At 39.2% G+C, this 19,059-nt stretch overlaps 1 protein-coding gene across 4 annotated transcripts in view; it reads right to left on the reverse strand.

Annotated features, from left to right (window-relative positions):
• Positions 1-3,204: 3,204 nt before the first annotated feature.
• LOC134824899 (multiple epidermal growth factor-like domains protein 6) overlaps positions 3,205-19,059 on the reverse strand; it is a 97,224-nt gene continuing 81,369 nt past the window's right edge. Inside the window, exons 2-19 of one of the 4 annotated variants that reach the window (XM_063836902.1) lie at positions 18,920-19,011; positions 17,928-18,594; positions 12,216-12,380; positions 11,664-11,828; positions 11,112-11,276; positions 10,562-10,726; positions 10,012-10,176; positions 9,467-9,631; positions 8,928-9,092; positions 8,390-8,554; positions 7,850-8,014; positions 7,310-7,474; positions 6,484-6,609; positions 6,136-6,378; positions 5,773-5,907; positions 5,521-5,646; positions 5,327-5,389; positions 3,205-5,053 (exon numbers count right to left, since the gene is read on the reverse strand). In XM_063836902.1, coding sequence (XP_063692972.1) covers positions 3,636-5,053; positions 5,327-5,389; positions 5,521-5,646; positions 5,773-5,907; positions 6,136-6,378; positions 6,484-6,609; positions 7,310-7,474; positions 7,850-8,014; positions 8,390-8,554; positions 8,928-9,092; positions 9,467-9,631; positions 10,012-10,176; positions 10,562-10,726; positions 11,112-11,276; positions 11,664-11,828; positions 12,216-12,380; positions 17,928-18,594; positions 18,920-18,967 — 4,476 coding nt within the window. In that variant the 5' untranslated portion in view covers positions 18,968-19,011 and the 3' untranslated portion in view covers positions 3,205-3,635. The remainder of the gene's footprint in view (positions 5,054-5,326; positions 5,390-5,520; positions 5,647-5,772; positions 5,908-6,135; positions 6,379-6,483; positions 6,610-7,309; positions 7,475-7,849; positions 8,015-8,389; positions 8,555-8,927; positions 9,093-9,466; positions 9,632-10,011; positions 10,177-10,561; positions 10,727-11,111; positions 11,277-11,663; positions 11,829-12,215; positions 12,381-17,927; positions 18,595-18,919; positions 19,012-19,059) is intronic. The other 3 variants (XM_063836903.1, XM_063836904.1, XM_063836905.1) reach the window with 3 other exon arrangements.

Consider the following 19,059-nt stretch of genomic DNA (forward strand, 5'->3'; position numbering starts at 1 on the left):
CCGTTTCCCGCTCATTGGACCAAAGCTTGCATGCTTGTGAATGTAGGTGTAAGCACAGCTGTACTGTAGTTTAAACCTAATTAACCCCTATACACTATAGAAAACCGAAAATTTATTTCTGGCAGAAAGCTAGAAATTTACCAAATTTATTGACATTGTTATAGCATATAGCCCTTGTGTCAGCCCTACTGAAAAGACCTGAAAAGTGGTTACTGGAGGGACAAGACTATCTGCGCCCTGCTAAAAAGACCTTAAAAGTGGTTACTGGAGGGACAGGACTATCTGCGCTACATAGACACTGTTGTCAGCACTGCGCGCGCGCGCACGAACCTTCCCATCGGTGTTCGTGGATAGGTGCTTTTCTTGACTTGTGAAACAAGCGCGCCCGCAGCGGCGCGAAAGCACATGGTTAGGTGAAGATAAACCCCAATCCCAACCCAGAAACCCTTACTGGATGGGGCCTAACTTTGAAAGTAAAAGAGTTAGAGACTTGTAACATATTCGTTTTGTAAAAGTAACGTTACCTCCCCAGGAGGAAAATTTAAAACAACGTCGCGTAGTTATTGAGTTGTTGAGTTATCTCAAAATCTCCAGAAAAGTCCCATTTCGGGCCGATCAAAAGTTTGCAACTTTAACTTTGCGGATTCCTGTACTCCGATTGGCTGAATTGTGTCACGTGGTAGCTGCTTGAACATTGGACACAGGAGGAGCAAAGTGCAAGGAAACTGCCACAAACTGCTACTAGGGGGTGCACCATAAAAATAAACTTGCTCGGATTTAAAAAATTTGTGTACCATTGTTTTCTAGAGACTGTGAGAATTTTCACAGTACCAAATTTGTCATACCTTTTTGGAAAGATCAGTGAGTTTCGTCTATGATTTTATAATAGCTTTACATTTTACAATTCATGAATCCAACTTATCTAGTTCAACAAGATACGTCTTTAGAAATAATCATCAAATATGTCGTCAAAAAGTTAAAAAATACGTCAAATCTCCGGATCTGATCAAATTCTATTTGTCTAATTCCTCAAATTCCTAACTTTTTACCGTCAAGAAGTAAACATATTATCTGTAATTTTGTATCTTCTCACCGTACTAACACCGTCGTAAGAATGGAGAGACGGAGAGTGGATCTTGCGGAGAATAGGCATTAACTTAAATAGTTTTGATTGATTGATTGAGGAGCACTACCCGAAGGCATTACTCGGCACTAACGCCTTTAAATCTTTAATTACAATCAAATATAAATATATGCACACAATGTATAAAGTATTAATAATGTATAAAATATGATTATGCTATTAGCAAATTTAAATAGTACTATTAAGAATTTTAAATAACTCTTATCTCTTGACAAAAATTTAGAACAGCGACACAGGGTCTGAAGAATGCGCGGTGATATTTTTATCTTTTAAAAGTTGTAAATGACAGTGAAATTGGGCGGTGTCGATAGCATTGTAAAAAATGCTCGAAGATAGTCATATTTTGTTATGAGGTTAAAGTTTTGTTGCTCGTTATTATGATCAACGTATGTTGTACCAAATTATTTAAATTTCTAAAAGTACGAAATTTGAGTTGTCCCAGTCCTTGTCATCCGGTTTATGTGCTTGTGCAGTAAGCACATGCTTGTTGACTGTAGACTTGAATGAATTTAGGAATTTGTCTTGTAGGCAAGTGGTGACATATTTGATGTCCTTGTTAATAATGTTGACTGTTTGGTTATATAACTTAGGCCCAATGTAAGAAATGCTCTTGTCTGAATTACATAAACGGTTAAATGGTACTGCAAAGAACTCAGGTTCTCTTCTGGATGATAATTAATCACTCTACACTCGACTGTCACGTGACTTTTTCAACCCGTTCTCTAGCTGGTCCTGAACGACTATTCGAAACCCTAACCCTCTTATTTGATCCCAACCCTAACCCTAACCCAATCCTTAACAAAAGCATAAGCTGAAACCCTAACCCTAACGAGAAATTAGAATAACTTCCTTATACGGCCATATCACGTGATCGATACAGTTTTTCGCCTATATCTCGTCAGGGGAGCATTTTAACCCTATATCATGGGGGGTGATTCGGAATCAGCGTCCGAAAATACATCGATTAAAGTTGGTTTCAACTGTCGGGGGCCCTTTTAGAACAATCTCGAAGATCGACTGTAGAGTGATTTAGTACGCTCGGAACATGATTGCAGATCCTATCATGAAGCCTCTCCAGCCGTAGATATCGACAACAAAATACGCCAATGCGATTGACACTGACAGTGAATCACCAATTCCAACAGCTAGAGCAAAATAAGATACACAAAATCCTTTCATTCTGATAGTCAATATTTCTGCTGCACTGAAATGAATTCCAATAAAACTGTCGGACTGTTGGAATAAAATAAACTTTGTAACAATTGGTTGACGAGATGGAAGATCCAAAATAACTTTATTCTGCGAGCGTACTAAATCACTCTACAGTCGATCTTCGAGATTGAATAAGAGGGTTAGGGTTTCGAATAGTCGTTCAGGACCAGCTAGAGAACGGGTTGAAAAAGTCACGTGACAGTCGAGTGTAGAGTGATTAATTATCATCCATCATTTTCTCTCCATCGATATTATTTTTGGCCATCATGATGGGAGGGTCTCCGAGATTTGATACTAAGAAGGGCAACCGGGACAAAGCGGAAAGTACATAACAGTACAAACCATCGCCAAGTTCAACTGAAGCCCCGCCATTTAATTGAAAAGGCGAGATAATGTTGATGGCGATGAAACCAATAAAAATGGAATCGGATTTTATGGTGCCTTATTAAACTTTATCAAGGCAACTGGACGTTCAAACTAGATTTAGTCATTCTATTCTAGGAGCAGAATATTTCCCAACAGAAGTATAATCATTTGTACTATCGATCGGGTTGGTATTTCAAAGAATAGGGGCTTGTGTTAGTATTGCATGCTCACAGTATGTTTCCAATATCATCCCAAGATTTGTACTAGCATTGACTAAAATTGCGGCTGCCGTCGTCAGTATTTGTCTAGTGCATGTCTGTGTCGTGTTGTGTGTATATATGTACAGGGAAAGGAAACAGCAGGAGCTCACATCGTGTAGGTTATCGAGGCCATTACCGAAATCTCTTTTTGGACGTTTTTTTCAATTGTAGTATACGATATTTCAATTGATTTTTTATACGGTAAGCAAAAAAAGCGATTGTTAAGCATTAATAATTGTGATTAATGATATAATTTAGTCTGACGATAGAAATTAAAATTTACTGAGATTAAAAAGTAGACATATCCTCGACAATAAGTTCGTAGTGCAATAATTTTGGGAAACAAATTTCAACGGACTTTGACTTTTAGGGACATTAATCCGTTCAAATAAGATCCGATAAGGTACATATAATTTAGTTAAATTAAAATGATGACACAGTTGATGTTATTTATAAAATAATTTAAACATTTTTTCCAAAAATATAGACATTTATTTCAACTCTTCTAGACATAGTCTCCATGATTTTGAAATTGTGGGGTTTGCTGGGTTCATGCACGATACATTTTAAGCTTAAACCAGTTCACTGTTCATTTGTCCATTGAAAACACGTTGATTAGCATTAACTGTACTAATTATGAATCATGATGCTAATTATGCGTTGACGGGGCATTTATCAGCTCCACCACAGATAGTTGCAAGTTTCATTTCCTCAGAAGCGTAGGCAAACGAGCCCTTGCAGCTCATTCCGGTAAAAGAGAAGCTTTTCACGTCTCCGTATACCTCCGCACATTGTCTTGTCAGCTTCGAGGTGAACAAGATCTCACCCTCAACACTAAGCTCAACAACCCCATCGTTGATGGCAAAGCTCCAGCCAACAGTTCCCACAGGAAGTCCCTTAACCTTGTCCCGTATTCCTTCAGGTGTCTGACAGCGGAAACAGCCGGACATGGAGATCCTTTTCAAACTCCACTCGAACTGTCCGATTGAATCTCCATCACTATTATACATGACGATGGTCTTGACTTTTCTATTGTGGAGAAAGGAGCGTACTCCAATACCTTTAGAGCTGGCGAGCCCACCAGTCAGCTTGACAGAGCATTCTGGGTTTGAACAGAAACCACATTCTGGAGTCCAGCAGTCGCAGGTCTTCTTACCATCCGGGACTACTGGAACTGGGTCTACTAGGACTACTGGGACTACTGGCTCTGGGTCTACTGGGACAACTGGCTCTGGGTCTTCTGGGACTACTGGCTCTGGGTCTACTGGGACTACTGGCTCTGGATCTACTGGGACTACTGGCTCTGGGTCTACTGGGACAACTGGCTCCGGGTCTACTGGAACTACTGGCTCCGGGTCTTCAGGGACTACTGGCTCTGGGTCTACTGGGACAACTGGCTCCGGGTCTACTGGGACAACTGGCTCCGGGTCTACTGGGACAACTGGCTCTGGGTCCATTGGGACAACTGGCTCCGGGTCTACTGGAACTACTGGCTCCGGGTCTACTGGGACTACTGGCTCTGGGTCTTCTGGGACTACTGGCTCTGGGTCTTCTGGGACTACTGGCTCTGGGTCTACTGGGACTACTGGCTCTGGATCTACTGGGACTACTGGCTCTGGGTCTACTGGGACTACTGGCTCTAGATCTACTGGAACTACTGGCTCTGGGTCTTCTGGGACTACTGGCTCTGGATCTACAGGAAATACTGGCTCTGGATCTTCTGGGACAACTGGCTCCGGGTCTACTGGAACAACTGGCTCCGGGTCTACTGGAACTACTGGCTCTGGATCAACTGGAACTACTGGCTCTGGATCTTCTGGGACTACTGGCTCTGGGTCTACTGGGACTACTGGCTCTGGATCAACTGGAACTACTGGCTCTGGATCAACTGAGACTACTGGGACTGGGTCTACTGGGACAACTGGCTCTGGGTCTACTGGGACAACTGGCTCTGGGTCTACTGGGACAACTGGCTCTGGATCTACTGGAACTACTGGCTCTGGGTCTTCTGGCTCTGGTGGCCCCCTTCGGCTTTCTTGATCCGTCACTTCTTTAACTCTTTCACCCTTTTCTAAAAAATGATATTCTCATAACTTTTCTTTAATTTAATATAAAGTTCCCAAATCTGTCAAAGAGAATAAAGGGCAATGTTATTAAAAAGTTAAAACAACGTTGGAGTTTACTAATGCATTTACAAAAAGCTCGTAGTGATTAGTGGTTGATAAACATTAAATACTGGGTAAAAGTACTTCCTTATATACAATGTTAAAATTTCTTAATAAGTTAATAGTCTTAATAAACTCTGACTTAAACTTAATATTCTCATGATAAATGTGCTACTTACCAATTGTTTGTTTCCCTTTTCCTTTTCGGCGCTCAATATCTGATTTTCCTCCTCCTTTTTCCTCTGAATTAAAAATACATTCAAATCAGAGAAACTGACTTAAATTCGCTTTTTATCTTTGTTGCAATTCGTAAATCAAATCTCAATATTTCCATACTTCAAATATTTCAAATTTCAATAATGATTCTACGAACCTGCGCATTCTTCCTCGGACTCATCTGACCCGTCGGTGCACTCTGCTTTACCATTACAGAAGAGTTTCTTAGGAACGCATTGTATACCGTCCGCACACTTCTTTTTGGCTGCCGGACACTCGTAGGCTGGTAAAGTGATTATTCATTATTTATTATTTATTATTTATTATTTATTATTTATTATTTATTATTGATTTATAATTCATAATTCTAAATTTATATAGCTTAATATTGTTGAAATAGTCCGCTTACCAGGACAGAAGGCAGGATCTTCATCCGACCCGTCGAGACATTGGATGCTACCGTCACACATTGTCCCTTTAGCGATACACTGGTTACCAGTGGCGCACTTTTTCGTGCCGATCCCGCATACACCCGATCCCGAAACTAGTTTGAACATAATAAATATGTTATATAATATATTTGTTATATTGGAGAAACGCAGTGCTGAACTAACTTGAACCTATGAAATCTGCCGTTTGATTGCGGAGCGTAAATATGGCAAATTAAAAATATTGTTAATATAACTAAGTTTAGTATGGAAAAGTACTTTTTTCACTTGGTTAAATATTATGTTCAATATTATGTCAAATATCTATTATACTAAGTGCTAACCATAGCAAATGTCGCGGCTCTCATCGGATCCGTCAGCACATTGCGTGCTACCATCGCACTTTCTCTGTAAGGAGGCACATCCATTTCCGTCAGCACATACCATTTCGCTTTCTTTACAAGTGCAGCCCACGTCATCGGACTTATCGTTACAGTGAGGAATTTTAAATTTATCACATTTTCCAGATGAAGGAAAACACTGGATTCCGTCCGCACACTTTTGCTGTTCAACGGGGCATTCAAAACCTGGTTGGGGTTTAAGTTACTGTATAGTACTTTTGTAGTACTATTTATGAATAAATCCTAACCATTCAACACATAAAAACTATATTGAGGAATAACTCTGCATACTTGTGCAAAACTCCGCTGATTCATCAAAGCCATTTGAACACGCAGGACCTCCATTACACAGACCACTGTTGGGAACACATTCGTCAATATCGCCACACTTTGTTTGTCCCTCCGGACATACGTACCCTGAAATTGTTGTTTTTGAAAATTATTCACTTTTGAATCGAATAGCTGATCGTTTTTATACGCAGTGAGTAGTGACTACGTTATCGGACCTTATTTGGACGGACATTACTTGAACGCTGGAGGCCCTACCGTTCATCTTAATGTCCGTTCAAATAAAGTCCGTTCAATTAATGTCCGTCCAAGTTAAATTCCGTTAAAATTTTTTAGAAAATTTTTCCATTTCGAACTTTTGTCCAGAATATGACAACTTTGAGAACTTGATTGTGCCGTAAGTTAACGATGGAAAGGTTCTCCTTGGTCTGCCGGAGGCACAGAAAATTCTACTAGTTTATGATGTTTTCAAGGGTCACTTGGCGGAAAAAAGTCAACGAAATTATGGCACTCAAGCAGCTTAAGATTCGAAGTACCCTTTTAGGGATGGTTCGCTTTTATTTGAATATTGGATAAGTGTCAAAGTGTGTGCGGGTGGTGTTCACATACAATAGTTGCATTTCATTCACAGGAATTCCTTTCGAGCATCTGTGATGGGACCTCATAAACGTATAGTAATACCAATTATTGTACAAATACTAAACTTTGCTTGTTGACGTCAGTATTTCAGTCTATGTTTATTCGCACACATTATTGCATTTCTAAGATTAACATAAATTTCAGGATGAACCCCTTCGGTCCCTCCAATTTTTAGGAAACAACAACTTACTCCATGTGCAGTCACTTTCTTGTGTTCCTGATCCAGAGGCTACCTCTTTGTCAGCTGGACATGCCGTGCAGGTAGAAGCTGCGTTTGCTGCTAAACTCCATTGATCTGCCGGACAGGCTTGACAGCCACTTGACTGATCCAGATACTGGCCCGCAACACAATCTTCTGCAAGTATAGTCGAGTTTAGTCAAGTATTTATAGAACTGCAAGTTTCAGCCGCTGGCAAGCAGCTTAAGATTCGAAGTACCCTTTTAGGGATGGTTCGCTTTTATTTGAATATTGGATAAGTGTCAAAGTGTGTGCGGGTGGTGTTCACATACAATAGTTGCATTTCATTCACAGGAATTCCTTTCGAGCATCTGTGATGGGACCTCATAAACGTATAGTAATACCAATTATTGTACAAATACTAAACTTTGCTTGTTGACGTCAGTATTTCAGTCTATGTTTATTCGCACACATTATTGCATTTCTAAGATTAACATAAATTTCAGGATGAACCCCTTCGGTCCCTCCAATTTTTAGGAAACAACAACTTACTCCATGTGCAGTCACTTTCTTGTGTTCCTGATCCAGAGGCTACCTCTTTGTCAGCTGGACATGCCGTGCAGGTAGAAGCTGCGTTTGCTGCTAAACTCCATTGATCTGCCGGACAGGCTTGACAGCCACTTGACTGATCCAGATACTGGCCCGCAACACAATCTTCTGCAAGTATAGTCGAGTTTAGTCAAGTATTTATAGAACTGCAAGTTTCAGCCGCTGGCAAGCAGCTTAAGATTCGAAGTACCCTTTTAGGGATGGTTCGCTTTTATTTGAATATTGGATAAGTGTCAAAGTGTGTGCGGGTGGTGTTCACATACAATAGTTGCATTTCATTCACAGGAATTCCTTTCGAGCATCTGTGATGGGACCTCATAAACGTATAGTAATACCAATTATTGTACAAATACTAAACTTTGCTTGTTGACGTCAGTATTTCAGTCTATGTTTATTCGCACACATTATTGCATTTCTAAGATTAACATAAATTTCAGGATGAACCCCTTCGGTCCCTCCAATTTTTAGGAAACAACAACTTACTCCATGTGCAGTCACTTTCTTGTGTTCCTGATCCAGAGGCTACCTCTTTGTCAGCTGGACATGCCGTGCAGGTAGAAGCTGCGTTTGCTGCTAAACTCCATTGATCTGCCGGACAGGCTTGACAGCCACTTGACTGATCCAGATACTGGCCCGCAACACAATCTTCTGCAAGTATAGTCGAGTTTAGTCAAGTATTTATAGTTGCAAGTTTCAGCCGCTGGCAAGCAGCTTAAGATTCGAAGTACCCTTTTAGGGATGGTTCGCTTTTATTTGAATATTGGATAAGTGTCAAAGTGTGTGCGGGTGGTGTTCACATACAATAGTTGCATTTCATTCACAGGAATTCCTTTCGAGCATCTGTGATGGGACCTCATAAACGTATAGTAATACCAATTATTGTACAAATACTAAACTTTGCTTGTTGACGTCAGTATTTCAGTCTATGTTTATTCGCACACATTATTGCATTTCTAAGATTAACATAAATTTCAGGATGAACCCCTTCGGTCCCTCCAATTTTTAGGAAACAACAACTTACTCCATGTGCAGGCACTTTCTTGTGTTCCTGATCCAGAGGCTACCTCTTTGTCAGCTGGACATGCCGTGCAGGTAGAAGCTGCGTTTGCTGCTAAACTCCATTGATCTGCCGGACAGGCTTGACAGCCACTTGACTGATCCAGATACTGGCCCGCAACACAATCTTCTGCAAGTATAGTCGAGTTTAGTCAAGTATTTATAGACTGCAAGTTTCAGCCGCTGGCAAGCAGCTTAAGATTCGAAGTACCCTTTTAGGGATGGTTCGCTTTTATTTGAATATTGGATAAGTGTCAAAGTGTGTGCGGGTGGTGTTCACATACAATAGTTGCATTTCATTCACAGGAATTCCTTTCGAGCATCTGTGATGGGACCTCATAAACGTATAGTAATACCAATTATTGTACAAATACTAAACTTTGCTTGTTGACGTCAGTATTTCAGTCTATGTTTATTCGCACACATTATTGCATTTCTAAGATTAACATAAATTTCAGGATGAACCCCTTCGGTCCCTCCAATTTTTAGGAAACAACAACTTACTCCATGTGCAGTCACTTTCTTGTGTTCCTGATCCAGAGGCTACCTCTTTGTCAGCTGGACATGCCGTGCAGGTAGAAGCTGCGTTTGCTGCTAAACTCCATTCATCTGCCGGACAGGCTTGACAGCCAGTTGACTGATCCAGAGACTGGCCCGCAGCACAATCTTCTGCAAGTATAGTCGAGTTTAGTCAAGTATTAGTTGCAAGTTTCAGCCGCTGGCAAGCAGCTTAAGATTCGAAGTACCCTTTTAGGGATGGTTCGCTTTTTATTTGAATATTGGATAAGTGTCAAAGTGTGTGCGGGTGGTGTTCACATACAATAGTTGCATTTCATTCACAGGAATTCCTTTCGAGCATCTGTGATGGGACCTCATAAACGTATAGTAATACCAATTATTGTACAAATACTAAACTTTGCTTGTTGACGTCAGTATTTCAGTCTATTATGTTTATTCGCACACATTATTGCATTTCTATTTCTAAGATTAACATAAATTTCAGGATGAACCCCTTCGGTCTCTCCAATTTTTAGGAAACAACAACTTACTCCATGTGCAGGCACTTTGTGATGTTCCTGATCCAGCGGCTACCCCTTTGCCAGCTGGACATGCCGTGCAGGTAGAAGCTGCGTTTGCTGCTAAACTCCATTCATCTGCCGGACAGGGTTGACAGCCAGTTGACTGATCCAGAGACTGGCCCGCAACACAATCTTCTGCAAGTATAGTCGAGTTTAGTCAAGTATTTATAGTTGCAAGTTTCAGCCGCTGGCAAGCAGCTTAAGATTCGAAGTACCCTTTTAGGGATGGTTCGCTTTTATATTTGAATATTGGATAAGTGTCAAAGTGTGTGCGGGTGGTGTTCACATACAATAGTTGCATTTCATTCACAGGAATTCCTTTCGAGCATCTGTGATGGGACCTCATAAACGTATAGTAATACCAATTATTGTACAAATACTAAACTTTGCTTGTTGACGTCAGTATTTCAGTCTATTAATGTTTATTCGCACACATTATTGCATTTCTATTTCTAAGATTAACATAAATTTCAGGATGAACCCCTTCGGTCTCTCCAATTTTTAGGAAACAACAACTTACTCCATGTGCAGGCACTTTGTGATGTTCCTGATCCAGCGGCTACCCCTTTGCCAGCTGGACATGCCGTGCAGGTAGAAGCTGCGTTTGCTGCTAAACTCCATTCATCTGCCGGACAGGGTTGACAGCCAGTTGACTGATCCAGAGACTGGCCCGCAACACAATCTTCTGCAAGTATAGTCGAGTTTAGTCAAGTATTTATAGTTGCAAGTTTCAGCCGCTGGCAAGCAGCTTAAGATTCGAAGTACCCTTTTAGGGATGGTTCGCTTTTATATTTGAATATTGGATAAGTGTCAAAGTGTGTGCGGGTGGTGTTCACATACAATAGTTGCATTTCATTCACAGGAATTCCTTTCGAGCATCTGTGATGGGACCTCATAAACGTATAGTAATACCAATTATTGTACAAATACTAAACTTTGCTTGTTGACGTCAGTATTTCAGTCTATTATGTTTATTCGCACACATTATTGCATTTCTATTTTCTAAGATTAACATAAATTTCAGGATGAACCCCTTCGGTCTCTCCAATTTTTAGGAAACAACAACTTACTCCATGTGCAGGCACTTTGTGATGTTCCTGATCCAGCGGCTGCCCCTTTGCCAGCTGGACATGCCGTGCAGGTAGAAGCTGCGTTTGCTGCTAAACTCCATTCATCTGCCGGACAGGGTTGACAGCCAGTTGACTGATCCAGAGACTGGCCCGCAACACAATCTTCTGCAAGTATAGTCGAGTTTAGTCAAGTATTTATAGTTGCAAGTTTCAGCCGCTGGCAAGCAGCTTAAGATTCGAAGTACCCTTTTAGGGATGGTTCGCTTTTTATATTTGAATATTGGATAAGTGTCAAAGTGTGTGCGGGTGGTGTTCACATACAATAGTTGCATTTCATTCACAGGAATTCCTTTCGAGCATCTGTGATGGGACCTCATAAACGTATAGTAATACCAATTATTGTACAAATACTAAACTTTGCTTGTTGACGTCAGTATTTCAGTCTATTAATGTTTATTCGCACACATTATTGCATTTCTATTTTCTAAGATTAACATAAATTTCAGGATGAACCCCTTCGGTCTCTCCAATTTTTAGGAAACAACAACTTACTCCATGTGCAGGCACTTTGTGATGTTCCTGATCCAGCGGCTACCCCTTTGCCAGCTGGACATGCCGTGCAGGTAGAAGCTGCGTTTGCTGCTAAACTCCATTCATCTGCCGGACAGGGTTGACAGCCAGTTGACTGATCCAGAGACTGGCCCGCAACACAATCTTCTGCAAGTATAGTCGAGTTTAGTCAAGTATTTATAGTTGCAAGTTTCAGCCGCTGGCAAGCAGCTTAAGATTCGAAGTACCCTTTTAGGGATGGTTCGCTTTTTATATTTGAATATTGGAAAAGTGTCAAAGTGTGTGCGGGTGGTGTTCACATACAATAGTTGCATTTCATTCACAGGAATTCCTTTCGAGCATCTGTGATGGGACCTCATAAACGTATAGTAATACCAATTATTGTACAAATACTAAACTTTGCTTGTTGACGTCAGTATTTCAGTCTATTAATGTTTATTCGCACACATTATTGCATTTCTATTTTCTAAGATTAACATAAATTTCAGGATGAACCCCTTCGGTCTCTCCAATTTTTAGGAAACAACAACTTACTCCATGTGCAGGCACTTTGTGATGTTCCTGATCCAGCGGCTACCCCTTTGCCAGCTGGACATGCCGTGCAGGTAGAAGCTGCGTTTGCTGCTAAACTCCATTCATCTGCCGGACAGGGTTGACAGCCAGTTGACTGATCCAGAGACTGGCCCGCAACACAATCTTCTGCAAGTATAGTCGAGTTTAGTCAAGTATTTATACTTTTATAGTTGCAAGTTTCAGCCGCTGGCAAGCAGCTTAAGATTCGAAGTACCCTTTTAGGGATGGTTCGCTTTTATTTGAATATTGGATAAGTGTCAAAGTGTGTGCGGGTGGTGTTCACATACAATAGTTGCATTTCATTCTGGAGGTCCTAGCGTTCACCTTAATGTCCGCTCAAACAAAGTCCGTTCAATTAATGTCCGTCCAAGTTAAAGTCCGTTGAATGTTTTTCAAAAATTTTTCCATTTCGAACTTTTTGTCCAGAATATGACAACTTTTAATTTCAGTCAATTTTAATAGCATGATCACTATCTTGATCTAAATTTGTTTGCCCATAATTAAATCTACGAGGGAAAAACAAAGCAATCACTTTTTTATTCCTAAATATACATTTCCGAAAGACTTTGAGCTTTTGAGGTTATTTTTAACGAGAATAATTGGGTAAATGATTATACGACAAGTAGTATACATAATGGTACTTATACCCCACCTAAAAATGGCGCACCTGTATTTGTGTGTAATTACGTAATTTAACCCTAATTTGTGGTAATTTTTGCTAACCTTAATTGCTAATTGTATACACTAACCCTAATTGGGAGTGTTTACTCCTCATTAACATTTTGCTAATATGGGGAGACCTTACTATCACACTGGGGCTAACCCTAGATGACAATTATGTAGTGTGTGCTGTAACTTGAATGACTGCGTATGTTGCACGAGAAACTATATACAATAGCTATTGTCAGAAGCTTTTAGGCACACCTGTTCATGTTATATAAAGGAGCAAGTGCTGAGGCAGCTTTGTGCACATCTAATTACAACTCTTATATTATGGCTATTAATGGAAAAGTCATTATTTGTAATACGGGAGTATCATGTAAGTGTTAACTTGTGACACACAGAAAGTTTTTTCTTGTTACCTTTTAGCTTTATAATAAGGACTAATGTTGACCTCTGGGAATATTTCTAAGTTGTCAGACCGTGAACTAAGAGAGGAGTTAATATAATAATCTGGGGCTAGTACTGGCACTCCGAGGAAAGTATACGAGGTGCAAATGTTAAACCTTAACTTAGTAAAGTTTGATCTTCTGGATCAGGTTTAAGTCGAAAACTGACTCATGATTGCATCCGTATGAATACTCAGGATGGCAAAGTCACAACACCTGTTGATGTGACAAAGGAATTAATCAGTTTTGATGAGTTGCACTTGAAATATCTTATCGATCAAATTGGAGACAAATCTGACTATCTCATGATACGGCTGGGCATTGTTTGTGTGAGATAATGGTAAGATCGCTTGTAAGCAAAGGGTTCCAGCAAGGCGGGGATTCCCGCTAACTATAACAAAATAAGAGAGTATTCTCTCTAATTCCAAAAATTGAAAAATGACTGTTTGCAATTCAGACTGCTTCAATGTTATTATCATCACTGATAATTATAATAATGAAACCACTAGTACTGAAAAATAAAAGGATTAAATTAGGTGGGAATTCCCACTATATTTAATATAATAGGAGAGCACTCTCTTCGTTTACTTTTTTTTCTAGTTATACTACTGTTTGAATTTACTTGTTATTCTATTTTAATTTTAAATATTATCTTATTACACATTTTGCTACTATCTTTTCTTGCTATCTATTTTTAAATGGTTAACCATACTTTTTTCTTTTTTTTTTTATTTTTGGGGAAAATTTGTCTTCCTCAGCTGGTCGTTACTTTATTTTTTAAATATTCTTATCATTTAAAACTTTGATCAGCTGCAGGGGGTAAATTTGCGTCAAGGTTCTGTAATATGAACCAGTTTTCACAGAAAAAAGACCGTCCGTAGGTGGTGAATAGCCACATCCTTCACGAGGTGACCCCGTTCTCTGCATTTTATTTTACCCTACTTTTTGACTTATATTTTTATTTTCCAATGCAGAGGTTACTAAATACGGCGGATCGGTTATAAAATACTTAGTACTATATAAAGGCTTAAAAACAGACCTCTTATCACAAAACTATTAGCATGAGCGAACTGACTTTTAATGTAACACGAGCCTTGAATGACTCTGTCATTGAATTTAAGGTTAGAGCCCCTGAAACACAGTTCAACGGAACCCCTGAAGAAGGGTTGGAGGTGCTCTTGGGGGGTGTTGACACGATAATAGAGCGCTTCATGCAACGACGGAACTGTTTCAAGTTCCATGTCACTTTGGACGGGGTATTTCAGGTATTTGATTTGCTACTAACAATCTGTTAAAATAGTGATAAGGAAATTTTCAAATCCAAAAGAAGTGGTTTAACAAGGAAAAAAATATAGATAAATAGAAGTTGATATATTTCATTTACAGAAACATATAAACGGTGAAGAGCAGACATTTGGTTTCAAGACACGAGCAACTGTGTGTCTGAGATCATCAAACAAGGATGAGATGATCAATGAAGTTCGAAACAAAATCTTGGATTCATACGAGTCTTTTCAAGGAATGGGTTGGTAAAGTTTTCTAATTTTTATTTCATTAACCTCCAACTACCTTGACCCTAATCAAACCAAGTTGAGTTATGTTACAATTGCAGATACAAAGATTATTACAAATAATCTCAACAGGTAGCGGTTGGATATGGAGACGATGGCAAATGGTTACAGTGCTCGTCATAAAGTACAACCCTGTATCAGGATGATTGATTGAGTGATTGATTAGGGGTCTATATAGGGACCACTATAATGTTGAAAATTGTTGTTTTATATCTTACTAATTTCAATTAACTTTGAGAACTTTCAATAGTTTAAAACCAAAAATCAATAAAAAGAGTGATTGAAATTAAAAAATGTAGATAGAAGACATATTGCATTTAAGTTTGAATTATGACGTGATTTAAGAACATAATTATCCATGTTATATATAACACTCTATATAACATTATATAAACTCTCTTAAATTCTAGAATGTCGACTTACTTGCCAACTCCCAAACTGCTGAAAAAGAGAAGATGTCTGTTGAACATACGGAATAAAGATGACCAATCATTCCTTTATTGTATTGTGGCTGCTTTGAAAAGACCTGATAGAAACCCAACACGACCCGGATTCTATAAGCGTTATGTCAAGAAACTGATCACGACAGGTATATAAATTATCAGTGATGATAATAACATTGAAGCAGTCTGAATTGCAAACAGTCATTTTTCAATTTTTGGAATTAGAGAGAATACTCTCTTATTTTGTTATAGTTAGCGGGAATCCCCGCCTTGCTGGAACCCTTTGCTTACAAGCGATCTTACCATTATCTCACACAAACAATGCCCAGCCGTATCATGAGATAGTCAGATTTGTCTCCAATTTGATCGATAAGATATTTCAAGTGCAACTCATCAAAACTGATTAATTCCTTTGTCACATCAACAGGTGTTGTGACTTTGCCATCCTGAGTATTCATACGGATGCAATCATGAGTCAGTTTTCGACTTAAACCTGATCCAGAAGATCAAACTTTACTAAGTTAAGGTTTAACATTTGCACCTCGTATACTTTCCTCGGAGTGCCAGTACTAGCCCCAGATTATTATATTAACTCCTCTCTTAGTTCACGGTCTGACAACTTAGAAATATCCCCAGAGGTCAACATTAGTCCTTATTATAAAGCTAAAAGGTAACAAGAAAAAACTTTCTGTGTGTCACAAGTTAACACTTACATGATACTCCCGTATTACAAATAATGACTTTTCCATTAATAGCCATAATATAAGAGTTGTAATTAGATGTGCACAAAGCTGCCTCAGCACTTGCTCCTTTATATAACATGAACAGGTGTGCCTAAAAGCTTCTGACAATAGGTATTGTATATAGTTTCTCGTGCAACATACGCAGTCATTCAAGTTACAGCACACACTACATAATTGTCATCTAGGGTTAGCCCCAGTGTGATAGTAAGGTCTCCCCACATTAGCAAAATGTTAATGAGGAGTAAACACTCCCAATTAGGGTTAGTGTATACAATTAGCAATTAAGGTTAGCAAAAATTACCACAAATTAGGGTTAAATTACGTAATTACACACAAATACAGGTGCGCCATTTTTAGGTGGGGTATAAGTACCATTATGTATACTACTACGACAATAATTGTTTTATCGAGAACATCATAGTGTCGTATGTTAACGACGAAAAGGTTCTCCTTGGTCTGCCGGAGGCACAGAAAACTTTTCTAGTATATGATGTTTTCAAGGGTCACTTGACGGAAAAAGTCAACGAAATTATAGAACTCAACAACATAGTTTATGAGCTAGTTCCCGCCAACAAGACTAACTTGTTTCACATTTCAACCTCTAAATATTACGGTAAATCGTGTTGCCAAGGACATTGTCCGACGTTGTTATAGTTCATATTACTCAGGGGAGGTAATGAAACAAATAAGTGCTGGGAAAGCTCCACGTGATGTTAAGGTTAACCTTAAGTTGTCTAATATAAAACTAATTCACGCTGAATGGGTGGTAAAAGTTTACACTGAAATGCAGGACCGAGGTAGTTTGATAAAAAAATGTTTCCAAAAAGCGGGTATTACTGATGCTTTAACTTTAAGCATGGAATATTTAATGCCCGAAAACCCATTTGATGAAGATGATATGTGATATAAGACAATAATCATGTACACATATTTTAACATGTTTACTGATTAAAGACTGCTTTTCTTGCTTTCTGTATGAAAAATGGATTTAAAAATCATTTGCTAAAATTTAAAAAACGTAAAAAAAGATGAAAAAATTCAGATTTTTGATGGTTTTGATTGCCTTCTAGCGTTCATATTAATGTCCGTTCACACTTATGTCCGTTCAAGTAATGTCCGTCCAAATAAGGTCCGATAAGGTAACTTCAAAATTTGGTTTATTTTTAAGATTTTGTAGGGTCTCTAACACTAATACGTTGAAATAAACAAAAATCCAAATAATTTGTATGAACTGCATGCATTGAATTTTTTTATAGATTGTGATTATATAATTTGACCAAAACCCATAATCATGGGTAGAGTGGACCGCTGCCAGTGTCTCTCTTTCCCAAACAAAAGGAAATGATATTAATTTGATTGACCGTTTTCAAATGCAAAATGATACCGAGAATGAAATCGGTCGCTCGCTTTTCCCATTCATTCACGGCTTATACGAATTGCAGGTGTGCCCCCTCGGGCAGAACCACCTGGGGCACACCTGGGGCACACCTGGGGCACATCTCGGGCACATCTCGGGCACATCTCGGGCACATCTTGGGCAAAACCACCCAGGCGGTTCTGCCCGAGGTGTGCCCGAGGTGTGCTTTCTGCCCGAGATGTGCCCGAGATGTGCCCCAGGTGTGCCCGAGTGTGCCCGAGGTGTGCCCCAGATGTGCATCGGCAGATTACCGAGTTACCTAAGATGTGAAGCTGTACTAAAGCGTTTTCTGAAGTTTCATGTATTGTTTCTTTCAATTCGTATAAAGTTTTACTCGATCATAACACGGCAATAAAATTAACCAAACATTTTTCTAATTAATAAACTAACCTAGTACTCTTAGTCCAAGAGAAGAACAAGTGTATATTCCCGGTTGTGGGTCACAAAATGTGTCGCATTGACCATCTGGATAGTAGTTAGATTGGCAGTCTTGACAATCGGATCCCACTTTCTTTCCAACACAGGTCTTCCTTCCGTTAGAATCACAGGTGTAGCTTCCACTGACAGGCTTACAGTATGTGCTACACTGTGACCCGTAGTAGTTTAGTATGCAATCAGCACAGCCTGTGCCAGTGAATCCAGGGTTGCAACTTAACAGTCTGTAGTACACTGTTAACCGTCCACCACCACTACGATAAGTTGTTGAATAACTATGACCAATGATGGTGTTTTCAAATGTGAGAGCCATATTGCTCATGGTTCTAATATGGTCGTCATATTTGACATCCTTGTCCCATACCTCCATGGAGAGATACACATTCAAGTTGGATGGAAGGTCCACTGTTGCTGTGACAGATGGGTAGTATGTTTGGCTATCTTGTGTAAAACTGGTTGAACCTCTGTGGAACAGCACATTACCATTGGAACTTATTTTAACATTTCTAAAAAAGAAATCACAATCAGACCACCCGCCCAACCATGAATAGTCACAATCATCATATGAGTCGTAATACTTGTAGAACTTTATTTCCCCCCTTGCTGCACAATCCACTGTTTCCTGTAAGGAATTGAGCACTGATGTTACTAATGTTATCTAAAGATATATCCAGAGAAACGGTCAAGCTTTTACATCGATTCCATTGGTTGGCCCATAGATAACAGTATTAACACTGTAAAACTGTAAAACTGTCTCTACTTAGCTTATACAATTTTTAGGTAAAGCTATAAACATGAGAGATATTACTGATATAAATGTGACATCAATCGACACAATATACTGAGCCATTGTATTACCCAATGGACAGTGGACACAAAGAAATCCAATGTGTTTAATAAAACTCAGTAATATCTTAGAAGAATTTAAACAATCTTTATACACATACCAATCTTAAAATCAGTGCAGCAGCCAGAAGAAGAAATTTTCTGCCCATTTTTTCTTCGAATGGCCAGAGTTTGACCGCGTCACCACGAGTAACTTTGATTATATTTATAATTTAAGTATATTTTAGTTAAATAAGTGCTT

Source organism: Bolinopsis microptera, chromosome 13 (genome assembly GCF_026151205.1).
Source record: "Bolinopsis microptera isolate Bmic1 chromosome 13, MBARI_Bmic_1.0, whole genome shotgun sequence".
Taxonomy (NCBI): domain Eukaryota; kingdom Metazoa; phylum Ctenophora; class Tentaculata; order Lobata; family Bolinopsidae; genus Bolinopsis; species Bolinopsis microptera.